Genomic DNA, 22,924 nt, shown 5'->3' with positions numbered 1-22,924 from the left:
AGGTAATAAATGCAGCGCTAATGTACATGATGCTTCCTGATAATGCAAAGTAATGCCGGACATGCAGGTTTGCTCCAGTGGTATCGAAAACGACACAAAACATCCAAAAAGAAAGAGATCGGAGGGTCATATGAAGAACCATCATCTAATCCAATTCCAACTTGCTGACCTTCGCACCGATCTCCTTGGGATAAACGCTGGCACAAGACTTCAGCACCACCGACTTAATTTGATTCACGGCAACGACTTCAATCCATTGTCCAGCAATGTCTGGTCGAGCCAAAAGTTCCACACACATTTCCACCTCCCTTGATGATATTGGGTTCCGTAGAGAGTCCTGAACGTTCTGCACAATCATCTCCAACTGGAACGGTTTCTTCTGGGCAGCCAGAACAGCTTTCGGCCCGCTGCCCACATACCCTACAGGCCGAAGCAGAGCCAGAACGGCGACGACCTCCTCTGCGCGTTCAGCAGCAGCGCGCCGAAGCAGCGTTTCCTTCGACGGCGGCGGCGGCAACTTCGACTGAAGGAGTTCCTTGCTCTTAATCCGCTCCAGAAGCCCCTTCCGACGCGTGGTCGTCGCGTCCAGCGGCTTGGCCGGGGTTTCAGGCTGCGAGTCCGCTCGCAGCTTCTCAGTCTTCAGCTTGATCACTCCACCCTTCAAATCCTGCAGCCGCTGCTGGCCCTTTCGAAACGTAGTGAAGGGAGTCAGAGACTCGTGAACGGGTGAGACGCCCAGCGTCTCGAAGAAATCCACCTGGCTCTCATCCCCATCAGCCGCGTCCACAGCCTTCTCCCACAGCAGGTCCACCACCCGCTCGAATCGGTCTTGTAACTCCTTTTCATCGAACCGGTCCAACCGTTCTCTATTGACAGGCGCCCGTTCCAAACACACCTTCCCAAGCCCGTAATTCGCAAGCCGGTACCTTGGGCCATTGCCCTCATCTCCCTGCTCCCAAGCCCATATCAACCGCTGTAGATCCTTAACCACAACCTTCCGCTTCTTCCACATCCGCTCGACCGCTTGAAGGAATTCCCGCAAATCCGCCGCGGTCGTTGCCCCATTATGCGCAGAGTGAATCGCCAGCGCCTTCAGAAAAGCCGAATGCAGACTCAAGAATTCCTCCACACAAGCCGGACGCTCCACGACTATCAGACTGTTAGAGCGTTTGACTCTGGCACCCCCACGCTTCGAAGGGGAGGAGGGCGGCGCAGGCGCAGGCGACGCCTCAGTCTTTGAACACGCATAGTGACCGCTCCGGGGCGTCGAGACACACAGTTGACTGAAGCGGAGGGTTTTGGAAGGCGTGCCAGCTTCTTCCGGAATGGTTGTCTGGCGGGGCTCTCCTGTGGCGCAGTCGACGTTTTCGAGCTCATTGAGTTTTCTTTTCTTGGAAGGCGAGACGGGGAGCTGTGCAGCAGCAGGCTTTTTGGTGTCTTGCAGCGTTGAGCAGCTTGGTTTAGTTGCTCTTGCAAAGCTCTGAATACCAACCTGCCCTCGGGGAAGGCGGGTTTGTCTTGAGGTGCGCGGCATCGCGGTTTCCTTTGTACTAATGGTGGGATTAAAAGATAGGATAGTAAGGTAGGAGCATATGTGGTTAATAGGAAGGTAAGGTAGGTATGCAAAATAGTAAACTACCACCAGGGGAAGGTGTGGGGTTTTCAAATTGAATATAGCTCTGTGAATGGGTCGAGCGAGACTGACAATGGAGATCGCTGACGGTTAGTGTTTCTTAAAGGAGCGTGAACGCGTTAAGGCGCGTGTTAGCGTGACAATACCGAACGTGGTTATATTACTCCGCAGAAAACTGGAATTAATTCTTTCATCCTTATTGTTCTTCAAAACCATTCTGTTGACACTCATGACAAGCTATATGTAGTTCTGGAAGAGACAAACTCATTCACAGTCAAAGCCGCAGCATCAATACAATAGCATCCACTTGATCACTACAGTAATGCCAACAAGGAATGTCACATTCCACGCGAGCATGCAGATCACGGTTCTTGTTCCAGCCTATCTATCTTATCAAACGAGCTCATTCTTGGTCAAATCGGAAATGCAGATTATCATAAAGTTCATTATCGCAGATTTGCTGCTGCAACTGACAAAGTAATTATCCATCAAAGTACGGAGGAGAGTGCACCATTCCCATCTCCCAAATCGTAACGTCATCGCAGGTCTGAACCAATCCGATCTCGAAACCCCACTCGAACGCATCACTGCAAGTCCGAAGTACTTTAAGCAAAGGAGGTAAGCGAAGCCTAGCTTACTTCCCTCCAAACCAACTCGACAGAGTCCCCTTCGCCTCACTCGCCTTCTTCTCAACCGTGCGATCAAACTGATCAACCTTCTTGTCCACCTCGTCAACCCCAGCACGGACTTTATCCGCCGCCTGGTAACGCAGCGAGTCAAGCTTGTTCTTGCTATTCTGGGCGATCTCGGGGATGCGCTCGTCGATCTTGGCCTTAGTGCGGGCGTTGTTGATCTACCCATAGCATATCAGCATCTTCTCCAGTCCCCCAATAGAAGTATGCAGGTAATAAACTTACCGCCTCGTCACCAGTGGCATTCACCTCCTTGCCAAATTCCTCGCCGACTCTGGCCGCTTCTGAGCCGCGGGGCATCTTTGCTCTGGCTTTGTGGGCGTCGACTGGAAGCAACAGTCATTAGCAAACCTCCGCATATACGATCGACCAGAACCTCCTAAAGAGGAAACTCACTCTCCATCTCCTTCTTCGCGATCTGGGGGCTCCCGCCGGCCCGATACATGTAGTAACCTAGGCCGCCGGCGGCGGCCAGGCCAAGATACATGGGTGTACGACTCTTGGACATGGTGGGGTGAGTGTGAATAAAGATGTATCTTCAGTTGGGTTGAAATCCGAGAATCGAGGTATTCTGGTTGTGGAGTAACTTTCCAGTCAAAAAGAAAGAAGAGAATGAACTATATAAGAGGCAAAAGAAACGCAAGAGAGCTAGCAACCAAGGTCAGGGTGTGAAGTATGGGCGGAGAAATGGCCATGGTCACTGGGCTGACTGGGCTGGGCTGGGCTGCCCTATGACGTTGTCGACGAGATACTACCTTAGCCAGGTCTCTAGCTTACGGAGGTACTGCCAGCTGTGTCACAAACCCGTGTTCCAGTGCAATTCAAATATCTCCTCCCTATTTTTGGGGGGGGGGAGGGGGGGGTCAATTTATTCCAATGCTATCTCGGTTGTAGGTAGATGATCATTTGGCTAGAGCTATCTACATACAGACGGAGTTAACCAGCCTATGGTGACCATTGATCGTCGGTCTCTATCCTGACATATAAAAGGTATCCATCTGGGTAGTGTGCACCATAATGAGAATACCTTGCTATCGACGTCACCTGATGATCATCATACGGAGAGTGTCTCATAAGGATGGCCAGGAAAATGTACCCCTACCTGCTCGGTACTTGTGGGTTTGACGTCGACGAGTGTAACATGTGGGGTAGACGTCATGTATCTGAGAGTTCAGCCCCAGCCAACAGGACATGGCACATCATCCGATTTGGTAATAGTTTCATTAAAAATAGTTTATCCCGCTCAGGTTGCAAGATTGCAATGGCTATACCCAGTCTCTTATAGACGCACAACAAATATACTAAAACAGAATCGAATCATATCACAGAACTGCAGTGACAGAATATACCAAACAATTCAGCAGGTGAAATTCCACCGCGACCCGAGTAGGAAACCCCGCTTTCATAGTAGTAGCTATATCCGAGATTGAGGCCGAGGGTATCTTCATGCCATAGAGAACACATTATCCCCCAATCAACGCCGGAACATGCAGCAAAAACAATATCACCGCGAGCTACCGATCACTTGAGAATACCCGAACGTGTCCTTGCTATTCAAAAGAGCTGGCCTCCACAGCGATCAATTTCGGAAACAAAAAAAACCCATGCATGAATCATCAGTCGTCACTTCATAAATGTCTCTGCGTTGATGCTGAACCGTAGGTGCTAAAGTGCAAAGTTCAAAGTATTCGGATGAAATTGGCTGGATGGTCAAATATTTCAAGGATAAACCGAGGGGAAGATAGTCGCGGCATCAAAATAGACCTTATCTGCTCGGATAGCATACGAAAGCTGTGGACTGCCTTTTATCCGTATAGCTTTGCAGTATTTTTATTTTCGCTCGTGGCGACTGCAACAAGTGCCTCAAGTCTTCCCATCCCAGAGTCCCGCACGGACGCATTATGATAGAAATCCGGTCGTGGATCGGGTTTCACATGGGGCTGATAGCCATCAGAAAACTGCGAGAGTGGGGGACAAGCCTGTATTGTACATTAGCGACTGTGGCCGATCATCGAATGTCCAGGAAACGGGGGGCGTACTGAGTGGGATGTATCGCAGGCCATGGAAGGTGGATGAGACTCGATGTAGCCGCTGTTGTGCACAATGGCAGGGTGGTACTCAAGTGATGCGGTAGAGGGTGTGTGAACGCCTTCACTACTACTCGAGTCTTCAGGGGATGTCCGCGTCGCCTGGGAACCCGAGGTATGGCCACCATACCACCCCTGCATCTTCTCATACGCAGAATGCCCAGTAATTCCCCGCGACTCCTGAACTTGTTGTTGATACGACGAAGATGGCCGGGATGACACATTCTGTAGCTCTGCAATCGTCTGCTGGCTCCAGTGCGACGCGTCTCTGGGGAGGGGCTTGTCCCTGATATGCAGTCCTGTGAGATTGGTGTGTAGTGACATGTCCCAGGAGACGTGACCGCGGCGATGACCGGGCCCAGATATCGGAGGGGCGGGTCGGTTCGCGGGCTGCGAATAATTGAAACCTCCTCCCAAAGCATAACTCGGTGATGGCTTGCGGTGGCTGTCAATCTGCATCGGACTAGGCCTTCGAACGGGAGGAGTCAGAGGCCGCTGGTGTAACACAACTTTGTCGAAGCTTTCAATTCCAGGCAATCTGGGGGGCTGTTCTGTCGCGCCACTTGCGTTGACCGGTGCGTCAACGGTATCAGGAGTTTGGTAATGGGACAATCCACTAGTAGCAGGTCGGGGAAGTGCAAAGTGGGTTGAAGGATGCCAGGTCCGTCTCCGCAAGTCCGCATCAGCAGCACTGTATGCATTTTCCTCCCTGGAAAACGAATGAGTCGAGCTGACGGGGCTTGCGAAAACTCCGCCCGGCGGATATGCTGCCGTTGTAGGAGTTGCCGATCCAACAAGGCTGGGAGGATAATTGTTCGGTTGTTGAGATGCAAAGGGATTCGCACTGGTGGGCACTGAGAGACGACGAGCTGCCGTCTTGCCGTCCCAGAATCCCGACATGTGGGCGGCGGCGGGCCTTGCCGAAGCTAAGTGAGGACTTCCGTTGCCACCAGCGGCAAAAAGACGATGAGAAGGTGTGTAAGGGGAGCCAACTGCGACGGCAGGACCTGGGATGCCGCGCACTTGGCCTGGTGGAGTTGTGGGGATATCTGCCATCGTATCCAGACCAAGACGAGTCCTGGCGCTCCCGTCATTGGCCATGATTAATGGCGGCGGTCGACGGCGAAGCTCCGGAGGCTGACTGTACGTCGAGGTCGTCGATGCGATACTCGACGTCGAAAGATTTCTGCTGTGGCCCCGACTATGCGTTCCTTGACTACCCCCCGTGCCGGCTCTGGCTCGACCTTGAGGGCGGACCCTGTCGGTACGAATCTGCCGTTGGAAACGTGTTCCAGTAGCTGCAAGCGAATCCCCAGGAATCTCCTCGTTTACATGCACGGTCTGAGCATGTTGACGAAGGTTATCAAGACGCGAAAATCGCCTGGAACAATGACATTGAAACGGACGCTCCCCAGTGTGCTTCCGGATATGCCTGGCAAGATGTTCGCTTCTGGTAAAGCTCAAATTGCACGGAGGGAAATCTGTACAATAGAACCGTTGCCCTTTCTTCTTCTTTGATGGAGGGGCATTGCCTGCGGCGTCGGAGTCATGATCGGAGCCATCACGGTCTGCATCGGATTCCCCATGTGAAGTTCCATTGTGACCTAATGACGGTTTTGTTCGAGAAGCCGAGTCCTCTTGGACCTTATGCAGGTTGAGTGGAGTTGCGTCTTCTGTGCCACTGTTCATAGTTCGCGACCTGTTCTCTTCTGTGGCTGACACATTCGTATGAGGTCGAGGTGTGGCTGCGGTTGCTACCTCCTCCATGGGCCGAGTTTGCGGCGAAGACGTATTATTTACTGGCAAGAAGGAAGTCATATTGACAGCAACGAAGGGGTCGGCGATGGTGTGGCTTCCGCTCTAGGAAGCGACAAAGAGATTTGGCAAAAGCTTATCCTCCCACGATTATAAGAAGTAGTAGTTGATGAGAAAGGTAAAATAGCGCGGTAACTATAGCGCGAAATGGCGACTAAACACGTTTCGCATACAAATGTCAGCAAATTCACCGCCGTCGCAAAGATGTAACGACGAGTGTGTCAATCTCGGCCAAAGGGGACGGTATCCAAGAGGGGTACTCTTTTTGCCCACCGGGTCCACATACGAGGAAACGAGGGGGAGGAGAACAAGAAAAGAGCCGCTACGTACTGAATCGCTAGCTCAAACAGAGGAGAGCCTGGAATGTAGGAGGAATGTGGAAGATGCCCGTCTATCCGAGTACCTGACGAGGATGACGAAGCAAGGGTAGTGAGTTTGTACGAGAGTGAGGCGCAGTCATCAGTTGAGCGGTAGCATCTCTCGAAGATGGACCGAAGGAAGGTAAAGGAAGTATGTACCGATGACGATGAGAATAAAGGTGACAGGAAATAGAGGATAAGGAAGAATGGAGAAAAGGGCGGGTTGTGCAAGGAGCTCAGGAGGGAGTTTGGTGGACTCGGTCGAACCGCTCGTGCGGTTGCAAGTTCCTTTGGTTGTGGGTTTGTTTAAGACAGCTCGGAAAGCCGACGAAACTGATCCAGGAGAATGGAAGACTGGGGCCGGATTCCTCTCGTTAGATGCACGGTCCGCAATTAAGAACAATAAGAAGCCAATATTTGATTATCTGAAAGTGAAGAATAGATTAGGTATTAATGATCAAAAGAGGAAGAAGTCGACGAGGCGAAATGTAGTAAGCGGCTGAAGTACCTACAAGGAACGGATGGAGCCGCGACGGCCAGGGGAAAAGATGAGAATAATAGGGTAAGTAGAAAAATAAGGCAAAGAGAGGCAAAAGCAATGATGAAAAATGGAAGATAGATCAGAAAGGGTAACTCGAGAGGGAGGAGTCGAGACTGCAGGATGGTCAGCAAGATGCGACAAGTCAAAGTAAGAGGAAGTGATCGGAAGGGGAGAGATCTGGTCGCAGGATGTTTGGATGACGGCCGACCACCGGCACCCCCCCCCATCCCAGATTCCAGACAAATGCAAAATAGGTCGGTGGGATAAAATGGTGACGATGATACACTTACTGAGTAGCTATTCAGATCCTTCAAGATTCAGTCTCTACGCCAGTTATCGAGTCGTTCAAATAGAGGCTAATCGGAAACAACAGTCGGCGCGGGATGGCGGCCGAGCGAGGGGTAGATACATAGATTAGACTAGGTCGATAGATGTCGATAGATAGACGAGGATGAAGAAGAGGAGGGGAAAGAAGTACCTTAAAGGATCCAGGTACCCAAGGCTCCTAGGATGATTACACTATTTGGTGGAGCTGTTCAAGCAGGGACAAGATTTGATGATAGCCTGATGGTGATACCTAGATTCTGGATAGAGAACGTAAGTCACCACTACTACTCATCCTTAGGTAGCAATGTACCTATTACCTGGTATATCGCTGTAAAAGACCTGGATGGACCGTTGGGGGGTCCAGCTTACTTCGTACCCTCCAGTTACGGACCAGGAATGACTCGATTATGTCTTAGACTAACTGCCTCAAAACACCAATTTAGCTTCCTACTATCTTCCAAATCCACGTAAAAGGTTAAGTCCCAAATGGGAAAATCCCTAGGAACTGGCTGCTGTTGACTTTGCTAGCTTGCTGGCAGTCAATGGGGAGTGATGGCATATGATACGGTGATCGCTTTAAGGCAGACTAAATGTGAAACTTTAGCCCCAGGAACTACTTTTTGGTCCGAACCAACAACACGAATCATCGACCAAGGTAACTATGGGGGTCATGGATGGCAAATTCCAAAGTGGAGCCTGCTGCACAACTCAAGTCAAGAGTCAAACTCTGGGAGACTGAAGAAGATGATGATTATTTACGGATCACTCGGTTCACTTCTCATGAGTGCCCGTATGGATGACGCGACCATGGAAGGAAGCGCCAAAGTGTAGGTATGTATCTAACTATATTAACCAGTATTAACAACCATACTGAAAGGGAAGGATATGAGGATAGAGAAAAACATGATGCTATCAACCAGTTAATAGCATCAACGATGAAATAATCTAGAAGTTGGCACTTGATAGTGCTGTTGTCAGAAATATGCTAGGCGCTGCTGGTCCAGTAGCCGGCATGTCTCGGATACGATGACGCACCCCCATCAGGAACGAGGCGTCTAACAGGCAGACGGTCCCTGTTGCGCAGTTCTTGGATATAGACCTTGGTTGACAACCCGACTGGTGTTATTATGGATCTCAATCATAACCACCTCCATTTAGGAAAGACATGACAATAGTGATAATAATAATAATACCTAAATAGAGGGTCCCGGGTGGCTGGAAAAGACCTGGTAAGGCTGGGCCAGCCCGGGAAGGCATCGACCTGAGCGAGAGTCTCGAACCAGGTCTGGTTGGTGGCGTTGTACCGCAGGGCTCGAGGGTCCTCATGAAGCCTGGGAAGTCCTAACAAGGAGGCACCAGGAACTTTACATATATATACACGCAATGTGATCGGCTGAATCTTCCAACAATACTTCAACAATTACTTTTGCCAGTCGTTCCATAATACGGCCAGCCTTTGGAGGAGGATAAAGAGGTATTAAACTCATGGCATAATATACCATAGCCGGTGAGGAATCTGGTACTGTCCACCGTCCATCTTGCAGCCACGGACTGAACATTACCGTCGACCGGGCCATCGGACTCGTTGACGTTGACCATCTTGATCTTTGGTACAGTGTGTCTTCAAGTCTTGGTAAGTTTGGGGAACCTCGACCATATTTCCTGCAAAAGTATGAGTGAGGTATGCAATATGTGAATTGTGATACAGACCCCCTTACTTCCACCCATGTGTACACAATACAGCAAAGTCTCTACGACATCCTGAAAGAGTGGTCTATCCCAGACCTGCAGCTACTGTTTGTCTGTAAGGAAGAGAGTGACCGATTCTAGGGATTTTATGACCTGTCTCGTTATTATTGATTAGCGATGCAAGGGGAAAGCCTAGATAAGTCGTAAAGTGGATTCACAAACAATCAGTGGAATAATACTGGAGTACTTTGCGACTGCGTATGTATTTGACAGGCGCGCAAAGGGCATGACGAAGAGAGGTCTCACACTGGTTCTTTACACGAATAAGCAGAAGTTATCAGACTGGGAATAATTCTCCGATCGCCATCCTGGAACTAACGCTGGCCATGCAGCGTCTCAGCAGATGCTGTAACTTATCCTGTTAAGACCAGAGCAGACAAAGCACATTCTGAGTGCGAATACAGATCACCTGAACACTTCAAACTTCGAAACTGAGTTACGATGATGGTGTCTTAACGTGTATGGACTAACCGCTCAACTGCCGTACCATACATACTCTTTCCTCACCTTCTCCTGTTTGCTTGGACACGGACCATTGTGGAAAGCTTGTTCCTGTGCATCCATTTGGTCGAAGACGGACTGGAACGAACTGCCTTGAGACCGTGGAAATGAGCAGTGAAGATCGAGACAAGGAGCTTCCAGCTATTTTTGAGAGAATAGGGGCGAAATGACCTATTGTCTAGACTATACTTTAATGTTAAATGTCAACTCGCCGGAGCATCAACGGTCTGCAAACGGCATGCCGGATAACCAGGAAAGTCAGTCTTTAGGGGGCCCATTGACATCTTCTGACATCCATGAGGGGTTCCATTGCTTGGAAACATCGTGTGCTGGTAAACCACAAGGTGCGTATGCTTTGACGATTTCAACCTACGGGAGGCGAGAATAAGATGTCGAGATTCCAGGTCTTTACGCCACTTGAAACGTTGATGATGTTCTTGATCCGTCAGAGCGGTAAAACAGGGTCACAGGAAGCACCTTTGATAGCAGCACTTTCTAAAGTGTCAATACTTGTTCTTAGTGCTTCTAGGTGATATACACAATGCTAGATGCACCTATCCCCAGTTTCAACGCGGACTGTGCATTAGTCTCGTTTGCAAACTCCGAGATATCCTTCCAATTGGCCTGACGAAGGATCCGATTGTAAAAGTATTTGTACCTTACCTCGCGTCCTCGCTTCCTCCAACTCTCTTGGAAATTGCCTGTGCATCCTGACAGGTTGTCGCTGAAGTCCGTTGACCGTCTACCATGCATTGGGACAAGAAGGTGGCGAGGTTTCCGGATCCTGAGGGGTAGATCGACGTGGCACTGGCCATGCCCCTGCTTACGCGCATGCTTTCTGTCTGTTCGTTGGACGGTGTGGTTGGAGGAAGGCAAACTGGACTCTGGGGCTATCAGTGATGATATGACCTCAGCTGGTTGGCTTGTGCCTTTGCCAGGAGGGCGGGGTTTTCGGTGACCTGGTCTTACCCCTCATCCTGATTCCTGGATTTTCACGGCGCATCCACACGAGGGTAATATCGTCAGTACTGGGAGTGATAAGAACAACCAAGACCGCAAATAATAAAGCATGTATTAATTTTTAGAGCTGTTGAGTTTCTGCACGGGGCACATTGTGCTACTTCAGAAGCGGGGTACCGTTCGATAGCTGTAGATATAGACATTGGAGGATAGTACCTACCAACAGGTACCTGCTTAAACCTTGTTACTCCAACGTAGCTGGCTAGAAGTAATCGGTTAATAATCGATCAATCAACGTGGATATCTCGAACACCCGATTCCTGCAGGTAGAAAGCCATTAACTGCATCTTACCCCTCCGGCAAAAATCACTTCTGGTCCTTTTCCGGACTGAACATCTGAGGTCCAATACGCATGTTATCCTATTAAAGCACATCCCACAATCAGCTTTGGTCCAGCGCAAGACAGGAGTCTACCTACAAGTTACAACACCATGGCTAGCTCCAGTAATAGGCCACACAGTTCCCTCAACCGCCACTCCCAACCAGTAGCAACACCCTCCGAAGAACTCGCGTTAGCTGCACCAACCATCCTCCGTCAAGATGTAACAACCCCACACTACTCGGTGTACTGTGTACCTCATCTGGAAGTCGTTCTCTGTCATGCCGTTTGCTACAGGCGTTTCTGGTATAGAGTGCTTGCTCGCAGGGAGCAGAGTTGGCGGATTAGTATGTGATGTAGTTAACGTTTGTCGAGTTGATGAAGGCAGTATGCCAGGCTGAAGTGTTGAGAGCTCCTCATCAATAGTGTGGTACGAGGAAAATGGGATGTGGCCGGGGAGGTTACTGTCAGATATATGAAGAAAACGATAGTATAGCATTTCTCAAGCTAAATTGCTTGAGCCTTTTATAGTTTTATAGCCTCATATTGAAAATTTCCTTTCATAGCTATAGTGTTGGTTGAGCAACAACGACTATTGGCGGGATTGAGAGCTTAGGTCTGTTAGGGACCGATGGTATAGCCGCTAGTACTAGCTTTCACCATCACGTTGCTCTTTGATAAATGGCGTAGTTGCTGCCTCTTGTGCTTGAGCGTACCCAACGTACCTGAAAGCAGCAGGACTCGTTGGGGGTGCTTGGCGTCGCTTATTACATAACCGAGGGGCCATTTGAAGAGCGCTAGCAATGACAAAGCTGAGTTTACAAGGATGATATCAATGGCTTCCATGTAATCTCTGTAGATCGTGCCTACCTCTCCAAAGCGCCCACCACAGACCCGACCATCACCGCTGCTTCTCTCTCCCAGTTCCCAGCCTCAGTTCCTGTCCGCTTATCTGTCACCAATGTCGAGACTGGGAGCTGTGAGCCCCGCAGGACACATTCTCTAATATCCTTCCTGAGTCTATCCCGATTTGACCGGAGCGTCCGAGCTGAAACACCGCCACGACTGACGATTTCCTGAACCCGCGGCGCCAACGACGAAGCCAACGATCGCCAGAAGTACGAAGGGAGAGATGTTGTATCCAAAACGTTCAGCAGTGGCTGGAGAAGGTTGTTCTTGAAGGCCACTTCTTGTGCTCGAACCTCTGTACCATTGCTGTCGCCTGTGCTAGCAGCCGAAGCGGGTAAAAGTGGGTGCGTTGGCGGACGAAGGCCGCTGAGGATTGCCTCTAGTACAAAAATATCCTGACATCGTCCCGAGAGTTCAGACAGCGTCCGCTCCAGACTCGGAAGCATGGATAGTGATCGGGAAAGAGCGTTGACGGACGCCGCGATGGCCGTGTGCATGTAGCCTTGTAATGCGGAAAGTAGAAGCTCTGGCTGAAAACTGACTGGCGATGTCAACGTCTTCGGGACTGGAGATAGAATATACAAGACAGTAACGGCAGAAATCAGCCTGGCTCGTGCGTCCCGGGCTTGACGGTACCCCGTTTGAGAATGCGAGCCAGCCGCGATGGACGACATGGAGAAGCGATTGATAGTCTGTTGCGCGCGCGCCTTGACCATATTCTCAGCCGGAATCACCAGCTCACCTCTCAAAGTCCGGATGACGTTGACACGTTCCAATCCGTAGCCTTCCTCGCCCACGGCTGTAGCGGATAACATCCGTCGCAAACTCACAATGGTAGATGCGGCTCGCTCCAGCGCCCGGTAGTCCTCTCTGCCAGGGTTGGCAGAAGAGCGATCTTGTGCTCCTGCAGTCGCCGCGGGGCCACCTCGACCAGTTACCTCAGAAAGCTGACCCTCCAACTGCCTGCCGAGAGCCAGACAACGCGCGACCGCTCTCGCTAATCGCACGGTTGCCAACGACTTTTCTGCAGCCACTCTAGCCTCATCTGCGGCCTCCCATTTTCGTAAAACTTCTTGCTCCAGGCGTTCATAGCCTTTGGTCACAGAGGATAATTGCTCCTCCGTCTCCTTGAGAATCCGCTCTGCAGCAACGGTCTGATCTCGCGTGTGCGTAAGCAGAGGGATAGCTGACTTGCTCGTCAGATTGTGTATATGAGTATCAATTTCTTGAAGGTCAAATAGCACCCGTGACAGTGGCGTGGAAAGGTCCAACGGTGTGTCTGTGGCATTGTTGGTTGCCAGGACCAAGGAATTGGCAAATGATGCCGATGAGAAGTCGGGGTCCAAAAAGGCCTCATAATCTATGTATGAAGGTTCGCTGTCTGCCATTTTGTGCACAGAATATGCAGCCGAATTACTTCTAATTGGGAGAATGGGTATCAAACAAGGAAATGAGTTGAAATGACAGATAGGAGGTGGATGGATAATTGCTAAAGGTGTTGTTCAATTGATGCCGCCACTGAAAGTTCAAACATGGTCATCCTAGAGAAAGCATCTCAGAACTTTCTGAATTATGCTAGAAGAGCAATAAAAGCGCCGAGTATCAATTATTTCACTCGAGTTGAATTGTTGATTACTTCTGATGCCATTGGTGCTCAGAAGCCATGTGTCAGTCACGTGAGTATGTTAGTCATTCGCATTTTCCTTTCCCTAAGGCTTTGTGAAGGCATCTAGAAGATACAGTACCTCAACCCCCATAGTAGACGACTTTTAAATTAAGGGAACCTTATGACAAGACCCTGATACTAGGGTACGATTGCTACATTGATGACTAACTGACTCCTTGCAAGAATTGGGCCACGTCTCTATTACTGAAGAACACGACCATTGGTCTCCTCCACAATCAACTCAAACTCAGGCTGAAACTCGGTATAAAAGTTATGCTGCGGCATGTTAGTTTGCACCCTGGATATCAACAGGGAAAACATACAGGGTTCTGGACGGCGTCGGCTGTATACTGCGCCACTTCATGGTTGATAATCTTTTTAGGAACTCCATTCGCAGCCGCGGCATCAGCCATCAACTGCGAACGACACGCATTATCCAAACTGAAGAACAGGAACGCCGCTTCATCGACGGTGTGGCCAACCGTCAGCAGACTAAAAGACAGTCAGCTCTTGCTGAAGCGCGGTGCGTTACAAGAAGATTCCCATACCCATGGTTCTGCAGAATACAGGCGATATTCTTCTCGCCTAGAGCCTTTGCAATCTGCTCACCCTCTTCCCGGGCTAGTGCAATCCCACCATGATCATCATATACGCTCAGCTTTCCGTAGAAGTTACAGGCGTCTACCGGAAGAGTCAGCGTTCTCCAACCACAACCTTTCATGGTATATCTATAACACAAACCCTGAGTAAGCATTTCAACCGGTCGCCCAAACGCACTCCACGTCTTTCCATGAATCGAATGCGTATGCGCCGCAGCCACCACATCTGGACGGGCCTTATGAATCTCAGAATGAATCATGAACCCCGCCTCGTTGATGGGAAGCTGTGCCCCTCCCTCTGTCACGTAGCCCTCGCTATCGACCAGAACCAGGTCAGAAGCCTTGATGGTCGAGAAATGCTTCGCGAACGGGTTCATCCAGAAATGGTCTTTGAGAACGGGGTCTGCGGAGATGTCAGTAATGTGGACTCATGTCTGTGTATAGACTTTCCTTACCTCTCATCGAGATATGACCAGACACTCCCTCTCCATAGCCCTGCTTCCCGAAGAAGCGGAACGCAGCCGCCATATGTTCTTTCATCCATTTGCGCTGCTCGTAGGGGTCGGAGAAGGTTGGGATGCCCTGGAGCTTGAGAGTGCCTTCGCGATTGCCGCGTGCGATGGCCTGGAACTTCTCGTCTGCCGCGGCAGGAGTGATTTTATCTGGGGTGACGACAAGTGTCTGCTTCGCAGATTCAGTAATCGTCGTGGTCGACATCTTGGATGATACGTAAAAAAGTAGACAGAGATCGGATTTTAGCAATGAGCACGGCTATGTAGCTTTTATACTCGAAAATAACTAATGTGTTAGGTAACCCCTCATATACATATATCTTGCTGAGACAACTCTACCAATATATCGCCAATCCTTTATCTATACAAAGCGAATCATAACTTGAACCGGACTTCGCGGCTCAACTCCGAAAACCCCGCTTGACTTAGGTTGCCTAATTGCTTGTCGTGTAGAAGGCGCAGAGCTTCATGATTTGTCGCAAAGAAGCTGTACGTATCTCCAGCCGACTATTATCCAACCGAAAGATTCGTGGAGAAATCGAGACACAACTGATTGGTAATGCTGTTCATTGCACTACTGCCTGGCCTCCGGTCAAGTCCAAATCCCCGCTAAGAACGGCCAGAGAGTCAATCTTATTAGAACGTAATCAAAATGTGCCTGCACATATCATGATGGTGCTACAGTCTCCTGCAATGTATCCTCTTCCGCAAGAATTGCATGGGAATGCACCGTCCACTTCAACGCCATCTATACAAATCCAACCAGCTAGGGTATACACAATAATAGTGGTAACGATGCAACGTAGTGCCGTATCCGGATCACCAAAAATGAAGGATAAAACGAAGCGTTTGGGGCGAAAGTGTCGTCCAAGTCCACAAGAGCATTATACAGCCTGCTCACCTTTCATCTCCGTCAGTTCGTACTCGCCACTCCCCTCACCCAGATGTCGCCCTCGGCCGCGTCCGCGTGATGGCAAGAACGGTTCGTTTTCAACATCGTCAGTCTGTGGTTGGGATGCACTAGAAGACGATTGTGCCGTGCCTCTACCGCCTGCTATTCCAAACGTGATAGGTCTGAGTTCACGCCACTGGCAGGCCCAGATACCCAGAAAGGTCATCAGAGCTGCGCTGGCACATTGGAGACACCACCAAAGCAAGTTGCGGGGTATTGAGCGGGTGTAGAACGATGTCGCGATGAGATGGAGGAAGTGAATTGTTATAGCGAAGTCGGGGATGAGCTTTGAGCGGGACACGAGGAGCAGTAGGAAGATCACGCTGTCAATCATATTTGGTCAGCGAACCAAGCATTTGTAGGAGCGAAAGGCGTATACAATACCCGAGTAAACTGTTTAACATCCATACTAGCCCCAGCATCCACCCTATTGTTGTGTCCCCCCTTAAGGCATCCCAGCTGAAAACGAAATCGAGCGAGAACCCCGTCCCGTAAACCAAAGTCGTGAACAGGATCAAGGCTGTAGCGGAGACATAGTAGGCAGTTTGCAGGAGAATGATCTTTCGAACAATCTTCAGTGGCGGAAGATCTGTTCGGGACCCCGCAGGAGCCCGTCGGCGCGGGGGCATGAACTATCGATAATGTGTCGACCCTGGTGGTGATCCAAATATTCTTTGAGAACAAGCGAGCGGGCTGAACAGTCTGGAAACAGACTTTTGGAAGTGCAAGCGAAGTATTCCAGTAGATGCAGGTTCACCTATGTATTTCATAGGCAGTAGCAAGCATTATTCTTGTGACTTGGGCTGTTGGATTCCCAAAGTCGAGTCAAATGATGATGAGAGTCAGAAGACAACTTGAAGCTGTCCCAGCAAATGTTAGCGCCACAACCAACAAGCCACGCGGAGCCACCAGTGCGGAATCCCCAGTGGAATTGAAGACATCCATTTCCTACCTTCAGATCACATTCGCGACGATTCTACTTCTCACTATTCTTCCGCTGTATCCATATTCCCATTCAAATCTCATCTATTATACCTTGATCAAAATGGGCTGGCTCCCTTGGTCCTCCGACGACTCCACCAAAGCCTCCGACGGCGGCCGCATAGCCCCCGACCGGAGCTCTCGCGAAAAGTGCTGGGAAGGCCGGGATCTGTTCTTCTCCTGTCTGGACAAAAGCAACATCATCGACTCGATCAAAGAAGATAATAAGGCGCGGCGTCAATGCGGGAAGGAACTGGCGCAGTTTGAGGGGTCGTGTGCGAAAGCTTGGGTATGTATCTCCTCCCAGGCTTGAACAGCGGGAGATAGCTTTCTAATCCTTGTTCTTCATAGGTCAAATACTTCAAAGAGAAGCGGGTAATGGAGTATAACCGAGACAAGACAATCGAGCGCATCAAGAAGGAAGATGCGGCCAAGGTTGCGGATCTCAAGGCACAAGGGTGGACGCCGAGGTGAGGCGTGTGCTATCGCTGAGATGAAAAAAGGAAAAGAGAAGAAGAAAAAGAGACTACTTATTATGAGTGTACTATATCACATTATATCGCCTCTCATAACGACTGTTGAATGAGATCTTGTACAATATCTGTTTCTACCCAGTTATGCGCAGCAGCCGAAGGTCAATATCGTCCCATTGCCTACTCGAGCGGTGGGTTCGCTCAATGCAGTGAGATTAGAGTAAGAGGTAATCCATAAAGATGTCGTGACAACCCAGACGCAGAAGTCATTTCCTGCCATATCTAACCTTTGAATGCCTCGAAAGAATAACCCTGCACTCCTGTCGCAATGTCTTAAAAAAAGAAAACAGAAAAGTAGCATCAAAGCCAACAACCAGCCATAAAAACCGTGGACAAGGCCAGTTCATCCCATGACTAATCAATTCAACGGATATTCGTAAACGAAACGCCAAGCTCCAGGTATTCCGAAATTTCAGAACACAAGCAAACGAAGAGAAAAGATAGAAAGGTGGAGATGCACATCTAAAGGAATTATGGTGGATCATTGTTTCCACTTGCTTAACTGATTCATAATGTTTTGAACGTGAGGATTCACAGTCGCCAGGTTCTGCTGCTGTGGTTGCTGTTGTCCACCCAGGCCCTTGGTAAGCAAAGAGATCAAATTAGGATCCGGAACTACCGGAGCATTGGTGACTGGTACCGAGTACTGCGGAGGCAGGTGTTGTTGAGGGTTCGTAGGAATAGGTGGCCGCGTTGCTCCGCTCAAAAGGCTTGCGAGATCTGCAGTGGTATGAGGCATGTTGCCAGCTGTAAAGGGCTGTGCAGCGGGAACGGGTTGTTGCTGTCGCTGCTGCAGTGCACTCAAGAGAGACTGAAGGGTAGGCCCATCAAGAGACGAAATCACATTAGCGACATTGGAAGACGCAGGAACCGCCGGCAATGGTGCTTGAGGAATGGGCGCGGTGGGAAGTGACGGCATTGCAAATGCTGGATTGGGTTGGAAAGGAAGTGAAGTAGCACCGCGCTGCATGGCTTGGGCATGAAATATGATCTCGGCGGCGATGTTGGGCTCGACTTCTGGATATTCTGTACAAAATCCATAAGCATAAGAAGTTGCGTGCACAGAGATGACTGGAAACAAGGAAACAAGGCTACTGACCATTGAAGCGAACATTGTCTGGCCCACCACTGCGGTCAAAGACCTGCAAAGGAATCTTCCTCGAGAATTGGTTCGGACGAGACAGTCTCACAACAGCGAGAACCCCTTCTTTGATCTGCCGCTGAACTGCCGCGTTCAGTGGTATGCGAGGACCCAACACCAGGACATCCACCCGAAGGCCTCGATTGCGGAAGGCATTCTCCACATGGAAGATGAAGTTACTGAAAAGAAACATCAGAATTGCACCATCGAGGAAGGTTTCAGCTACACGATATAACCTACCGGTCAACTTCTTCAAGAACCAAAATCTGCACTTCCGGGACGTCTCGCGGGGCTCTCCTGGGCACTGGCAAGTCCGAATCACTGTCGTATGCGCTGCGGCCCCTGGGGCTAGGAGTCCGATACCGTCTGTCTCTTCCATATGGTGACCGAGAACGGCGTCTCTCACGACGATCGTACCGTTCAGGAGTTCTATCCCGAGATCTGTACCCATCTCTTCCTCGGAACGGACGTGGAGATGGCGATCGTGGAGGGGGTCGATAATCGTCGCGTCTGCGGTGGTTCGGCTCATCTCTAAAGTCACTAAATGGGACTCTACCTGACTCGTAAGGTCGATCATAGCGATCTCCCGAAGCCCTCGTATTACGGCTGCTGGGAGGTCCGCCTCTGCTGTATTCCGGGGACCTGGACCGCCGGGGTGGAGCACCACGAGATGGTTCAGGTGGCGGTGGTCCTGCCCGAGTATTCCTCTGTGGTTTTGAAATCTCAAGGTCTGCGTAAGGCAGAGTCAACCCAGGCCCGAATATTCGCAGGGACCGCAGTGCCAACTTACGAATTTTCCTACCCCTTACCACAGCTCCTTGCTCACAATCGAGCGCATGCTTGCAGGCGGAGGCGTCGACGAATTGGATAAAACCGTAGGCTTGCTTAATCGATATCTGGGCCAGTTTGCCGTATTGGTGAAAGATATGAAACAAATCCCGTTTTGTGACCCTCTCCGTCGGTAGATTACCTGGATTGCCAGCAAGGATTAGATAAGATCAAACACCAAAGGCTCCAATAGAAGTGGCAGAATACTAACCCACGAACAACCGGGACCCCGCTGGGAAGCGATCCCAAAGTCCCTCAGTTACGTACACTCTCTCATCATGTAGAAATTGGTCATATTTCTTCTGTACGTCTGGGCCCCACGGAACATCTTCGTCTCCGGGTTTGACGACACGGCCGACCGGCTTCTCGATGCGACCATTCGGAGAAGCTGCCGTTGCGGGGGGCTCCTGAGACGATTCGGCGGTTGAGGGGGCCGGTTGCTGGAAGCTGGGACCAGGTGGTGGAGGCAACGAGCTGGCACCCGAGGCGGTTCCAGGAGCGCCGGAAGCGGCCAAGGAAGGAAGTCCTAGGTTGGACTGATAATTACTTTGCTGGGAAGGGTAGGTAGTGGAAGTGCTGGCAGGGTGAGGGTGGAGTTGATGATACGAGCGGATATCATCGGTGGGATGGTAATTAGGATGGATAGAGGGCTTCTCCTGGGGCGGGGGACGAGGGGGGAGGCCTTGAGGAGCTTCAGAGACGTCGTCCGCAGACGAAGGGGCAGTCTCTGAGGGTAGGGGAGGAGACGGAGCGGCGGTAGAGGGAGGAGGAAGATTATCGAGGAGGTTTTGGAAGTCCACACCACCCTCACCAGTATTATCTTCGGGTTTGGCTTGGTAATCTAAGCGATCATGCGGTGCCGACTGCGCAGCCCAGCTGGCCACGGCGTGATTTACCTCGTTCGCGACGGGCAGGATCTGGGCAGCCTGAGAGGAGGCAGAGGGAGGGACATCGGGGTTAGGGTGAGCTAGAGGGGCAGCAGGATCTGACGAAGGAAGAACAGTTAGAGATGAGTTTGCTGCTATGGCCGGCGCAGTAGAGGAATCCTCGTCTGCTACTGCGGATTGATTTGATGGAAGGGAAGGCTTAGCAGTTGCTGTCCCCGCAGAAAGTGAAGTCTCATTTTTCTTGTCCACTGATTGATCATCCGCCTGCAAAGAACCAGTGTGAAAGCTACCTTGTGTTTGTGTCGACGACGGTGGTGGTTGATGGTATTCTTGATAGTGATGATGATCCAGCGCCTGATACCTCGTCACGTTCTCCGATTCTGCATAGTGTCCATTTTGATGGTGCATCTGGGAACCATTTTCAAGGTCTGACAAGGGCGTGTCAAAATAAGTCGACGTATCATTGAACACCGGGTCCATTTGGTTCTGCAGCACAGGGATCTTGGTCGGTTCCGCGACGTGTAGCGGACGAGGGCTCTCTGGAGTCAGAGTTTTGCCTCGAAAGTGAAGAGCTTCATCTGGAGAACCCGGCGTCATGTAGACAGCAGGCAGGGTGGATCACTTTCATCTACAAATACCGCAAGAGACTGCGACGGGGCCAAAAAGTGATGAGAGGGGGAAGATTTCGCAGCCAAATTAGCTCGAGTGGGGCTATCGTCGCAAAAAGCACTGGGCCCTTCTTTCTGTTTTTTTCTCTCTTTTTTTTTCTCTTCTGATCCCAGGGCGGTAAGGCGGAAGCGTGAAGAGGAGAAGAACAAGAGGGTCCAAACTCAGTTGGAGAGAGCACACATGGAGGCCTTTCTTGCAGCAGATGAAGAGATTGTGGAGAGAGAGAAAATGTGTGTGTGATATTGAGGAGGAAATGAATTAAGGATGGAGATGAGTTGTGGGTTGATTCCGCTTGACGGAGAAGTTGGGGATGACGGAAGCAAATGAGGTGATAACAGGGATTTTTTGAAATGGATGACTTGATCACCAGCAGCACAGTTGGTCGGACTTCAACGAGCCGTCTACTCCAACACCTGGAGACAACAGTACTACGCAGTAAGGAGAGGAAATTCTCGGTAAGAAAAGCGAGTACAAAAATTATGAAGGAAAAGTCTCGTGGTTTGGAGTTTCTACCAATATATTACCCTGGTCCCCATCATCAAAGAGGAATAGCAGGAACTACCTTCTGTGAATCTTGATAGTTCGTAGCCTAGTCCATCACCTACCGAGTGTGCATGATTGCTGAGAGCCAATGTGGGATGCTCAGACTCTCTTGCTAAGCTCTGACTGGAGGGGTCCTTAATTCTAGTGTTAAACCAAGAACCATCTGGATCTACTCCGTATTGGAAGCATTATTGCTGAAACAGGGAGCTATCCATAAGGTTCTTAAGGTCCCCCATCTAGCCCAACTACCTAGTGCCATGTCCTACCCTTGTAACTAAAACCTGTCATTCCGTACTGTCCAAAGGTCCAGAACCATCCATCACGGAGTATTCCCGCTCCTCTCCTGGGTTCTCCCTTCCTGGATGGTTAGGAAGGGAAACATTGTTTCGATGGCTTCAAAGTACCAAATGTGACATTCTTACCGGAGTTTCTAGACCAAAGCCGTGGTAGTGGTTAAGAAACACACAGACTTGTGCGTGCTTTTTTCTCGTCGTGGACTCCGTTCAACCTATCCCGACAATAGTCTATTTTTAAAGATTCCTCGGGATTAGGTGAGTCCTCTACAGGCGACTTTCATACCCCTGGCCGAGGATCGATTTGTCTCCAGAGGTCATTTGATTTCAAGAGCTGCCAATGGTTTCACTCTCCGCCTTCTATTCGATGTCTTTCTAGTCTACTTTGCTTTACCTTAATCTACTACTACACAAGTGCAACTACTGAATTACACTGCACACCGTGCCTACCTTACCAATCGGTCAAAGACTAGAACCCTCGGTCAAAGAAAAAAAGAGGGGGGGAAAAAATTTCAAACTGTCACGAGATATGAGAGCCCGACTCCTCCAATTTTTCAGCAAAGCCCCCGCCGGTCCCACCATAACAAGAACCTTTGCTTCTAGACGAGCAGCCGCCAACAACGCACGCGATACCAACCATACCACCGCCGAGCCAGACGAAAAGGACCTCACCGCAGCCCGGGAGTGGCTTAACAAGTTCAATTCAAAGACAGTCACTATCCCTCGTGACATCTGCGAGATTTCCTTTAGCCGGTCCGGGGGTCCTGGCGGTCAAAATGTCAACAAGTCCGTTCCTCTGCCCTGTAGTTTTATCCTGCACTAAGATCATTGAATGATCAAGCCTGATTTGACTGGCTAAGACCATGTCAGAGCACTCGGAACGTACACCTCAGTAGTAGACTAACATCTCATCGCATTTCCCCAATAGGGTAAACTCAAAAGCCACATTGAAAGTACCCCTCCAGTCTCTCCTGCCTCTGGTGCCGCGGATCCTCCATCCTCATCTCCGGTCATCCCGTTACTACGCCGACAGAACACAGATGCTGGTTATCCAGTCTGAGGAGTCACGGAAACAGGCCGCTAACGTGGAGTCCTGCTATGAAAAGCTCCACCGTTTGTTGAAAACGACTGCAGAAGATGTGATTCCCGGAGAAACATCTGAAGAGCAGCGGGAAAAAGTGCAGAAATTGTAGGACACCTTCCTTGATATGCATTATCTACAGGATATTGAACAGTTCTCACAATTGCAACAGGAAAAAGGCTGAAAACGAGGCCAGAATCAAGGCAAAGAAACTGCACAGCAGCAAGAAGAGCAACAGACGGGGTAATAAGTATGATGAGTGATAGGAAGCTAACTTTTAAACACCA

The 22,924-nt window shown here is 50.1% G+C and overlaps 9 protein-coding genes across 9 annotated transcripts; 2 read left to right on the top strand and 7 right to left on the bottom strand.

Annotated features, from left to right (window-relative positions):
- Positions 1–145: 145 nt before the first annotated feature.
- Positions 146–1,534, bottom strand: AFUA_3G09840 (DNA replication factor Cdt1 C-terminal domain-containing protein; the record flags this gene model as incomplete). Its single annotated transcript, XM_749542.1, has 1 exon — positions 146–1,534. The coding sequence occupies one exon, from the start codon at positions 1,532–1,534 to the stop codon at positions 146–148; it is 1,389 nt and encodes a 462-aa protein (XP_754635.1).
- Positions 1,535–2,114: 580 nt separating this feature from the next.
- AFUA_3G09830 (uncharacterized protein) lies at positions 2,115–2,833 on the bottom strand (the record flags this gene model as incomplete). Its single annotated transcript, XM_749543.1, has 4 exons — positions 2,115–2,220; positions 2,272–2,486; positions 2,551–2,651; positions 2,722–2,833. The coding sequence occupies 4 exons, from the start codon at positions 2,831–2,833 to the stop codon at positions 2,115–2,117; spliced, it is 534 nt and encodes a 177-aa protein (XP_754636.1).
- Positions 2,834–3,408: 575 nt separating this feature from the next.
- Positions 3,409–7,841, bottom strand: dvrA (C2H2-type zinc finger protein). The gene is made up of 5 exons (XM_749544.3): positions 7,418–7,841; positions 7,099–7,240; positions 6,558–7,011; positions 4,365–6,381; positions 3,409–4,304 (listed from the first exon to the last, which is right to left on the bottom strand). Exons 4-5 carry the CDS (start codon positions 6,228–6,230, stop codon positions 4,131–4,133), a joined length of 2,040 nt encoding a protein of 679 aa, XP_754637.2. The 5' UTR covers positions 6,231–6,381; positions 6,558–7,011; positions 7,099–7,240; positions 7,418–7,841; the 3' UTR covers positions 3,409–4,130.
- An 868-nt stretch (positions 7,842–8,709) lies between these two features.
- On the bottom strand, positions 8,710–13,592 carry AFUA_3G09810 (putative Golgi transport complex component Cog5). The gene has a single exon (XM_077804397.1). The coding sequence runs from the start codon at positions 13,338–13,340 to the stop codon at positions 11,910–11,912; it is 1,431 nt and encodes a 476-aa protein (XP_077659924.1). The 5' UTR covers positions 13,341–13,592; the 3' UTR covers positions 8,710–11,909.
- A 227-nt stretch (positions 13,593–13,819) lies between these two features.
- On the bottom strand, positions 13,820–14,934 carry AFUA_3G09800 (class II aldolase/adducin domain protein; the record flags this gene model as incomplete). Its single annotated transcript, XM_749546.2, has 5 exons — positions 13,820–13,894; positions 13,942–14,110; positions 14,167–14,299; positions 14,360–14,620; positions 14,673–14,934. 5 exons carry the CDS (start codon positions 14,932–14,934, stop codon positions 13,820–13,822), a joined length of 900 nt encoding a protein of 299 aa, XP_754639.2.
- A 679-nt stretch (positions 14,935–15,613) lies between these two features.
- AFUA_3G09790 (protein SYS1) lies at positions 15,614–16,310 on the bottom strand (the record flags this gene model as incomplete). Its single annotated transcript, XM_749547.1, has 2 exons — positions 15,614–16,004; positions 16,066–16,310. 2 exons carry the CDS (start codon positions 16,308–16,310, stop codon positions 15,614–15,616), a joined length of 636 nt encoding a protein of 211 aa, XP_754640.1.
- A 416-nt stretch (positions 16,311–16,726) lies between these two features.
- coa6 (cytochrome c oxidase subunit 6B family protein) lies at positions 16,727–17,136 on the top strand (the record flags this gene model as incomplete). The annotated part of the gene is made up of 2 exons (XM_749548.2): positions 16,727–16,951; positions 17,014–17,136. 2 exons carry the CDS (start codon positions 16,727–16,729, stop codon positions 17,134–17,136), a joined length of 348 nt encoding a protein of 115 aa, XP_754641.2.
- A 540-nt stretch (positions 17,137–17,676) lies between these two features.
- AFUA_3G09770 (putative RNA-binding protein (Nab3)) lies at positions 17,677–20,648 on the bottom strand (the record flags this gene model as incomplete). Its single annotated transcript, XM_749549.1, has 4 exons — positions 17,677–18,221; positions 18,295–18,515; positions 18,577–19,306; positions 19,376–20,648. The coding sequence occupies 4 exons, from the start codon at positions 20,646–20,648 to the stop codon at positions 17,677–17,679; spliced, it is 2,769 nt and encodes a 922-aa protein (XP_754642.1).
- A 1,228-nt stretch (positions 20,649–21,876) lies between these two features.
- AFUA_3G09760 (peptidyl-tRNA hydrolase domain protein) lies at positions 21,877–22,900 on the top strand (the record flags this gene model as incomplete). The annotated part of the gene is made up of 3 exons (XM_749550.2): positions 21,877–22,342; positions 22,485–22,745; positions 22,810–22,900. Exons 1-3 carry the CDS (start codon positions 22,086–22,088, stop codon positions 22,898–22,900), a joined length of 609 nt encoding a protein of 202 aa, XP_754643.1. The 5' UTR covers positions 21,877–22,085.
- Between the last annotated feature and the right edge of the window lie 24 nt (positions 22,901–22,924).

This window comes from Aspergillus fumigatus, chromosome 3 (genome assembly GCF_000002655.1).
Source record: "Aspergillus fumigatus Af293 chromosome 3, whole genome shotgun sequence".
NCBI lineage: Eukaryota > Fungi > Ascomycota > Eurotiomycetes > Eurotiales > Aspergillaceae > Aspergillus > Aspergillus fumigatus.
The sequence above is the reverse complement of the archived record's forward strand: the minus strand, read 5'-3'. Positions and strand labels throughout refer to the sequence as shown.

Coding starts and splice junctions, on each gene's coding strand:
- dvrA (XM_749544.3), bottom strand. CDS start 6,230: ATGACTTCCTTCTTGCCAGTAAATAATACGTCTTCGCCGCAAACTCGG. Junction 4,305..4,364: donor CCTGCGATACATCCCACTCA/GTACGCCCCCCG, acceptor TGTACAATACAG/GCTTGTCCCCCACTCTCGCA.
- AFUA_3G09810 (XM_077804397.1), bottom strand. CDS start 13,340: ATGGCAGACAGCGAACCTTCATACATAGATTATGAGGCCTTTTTGGAC.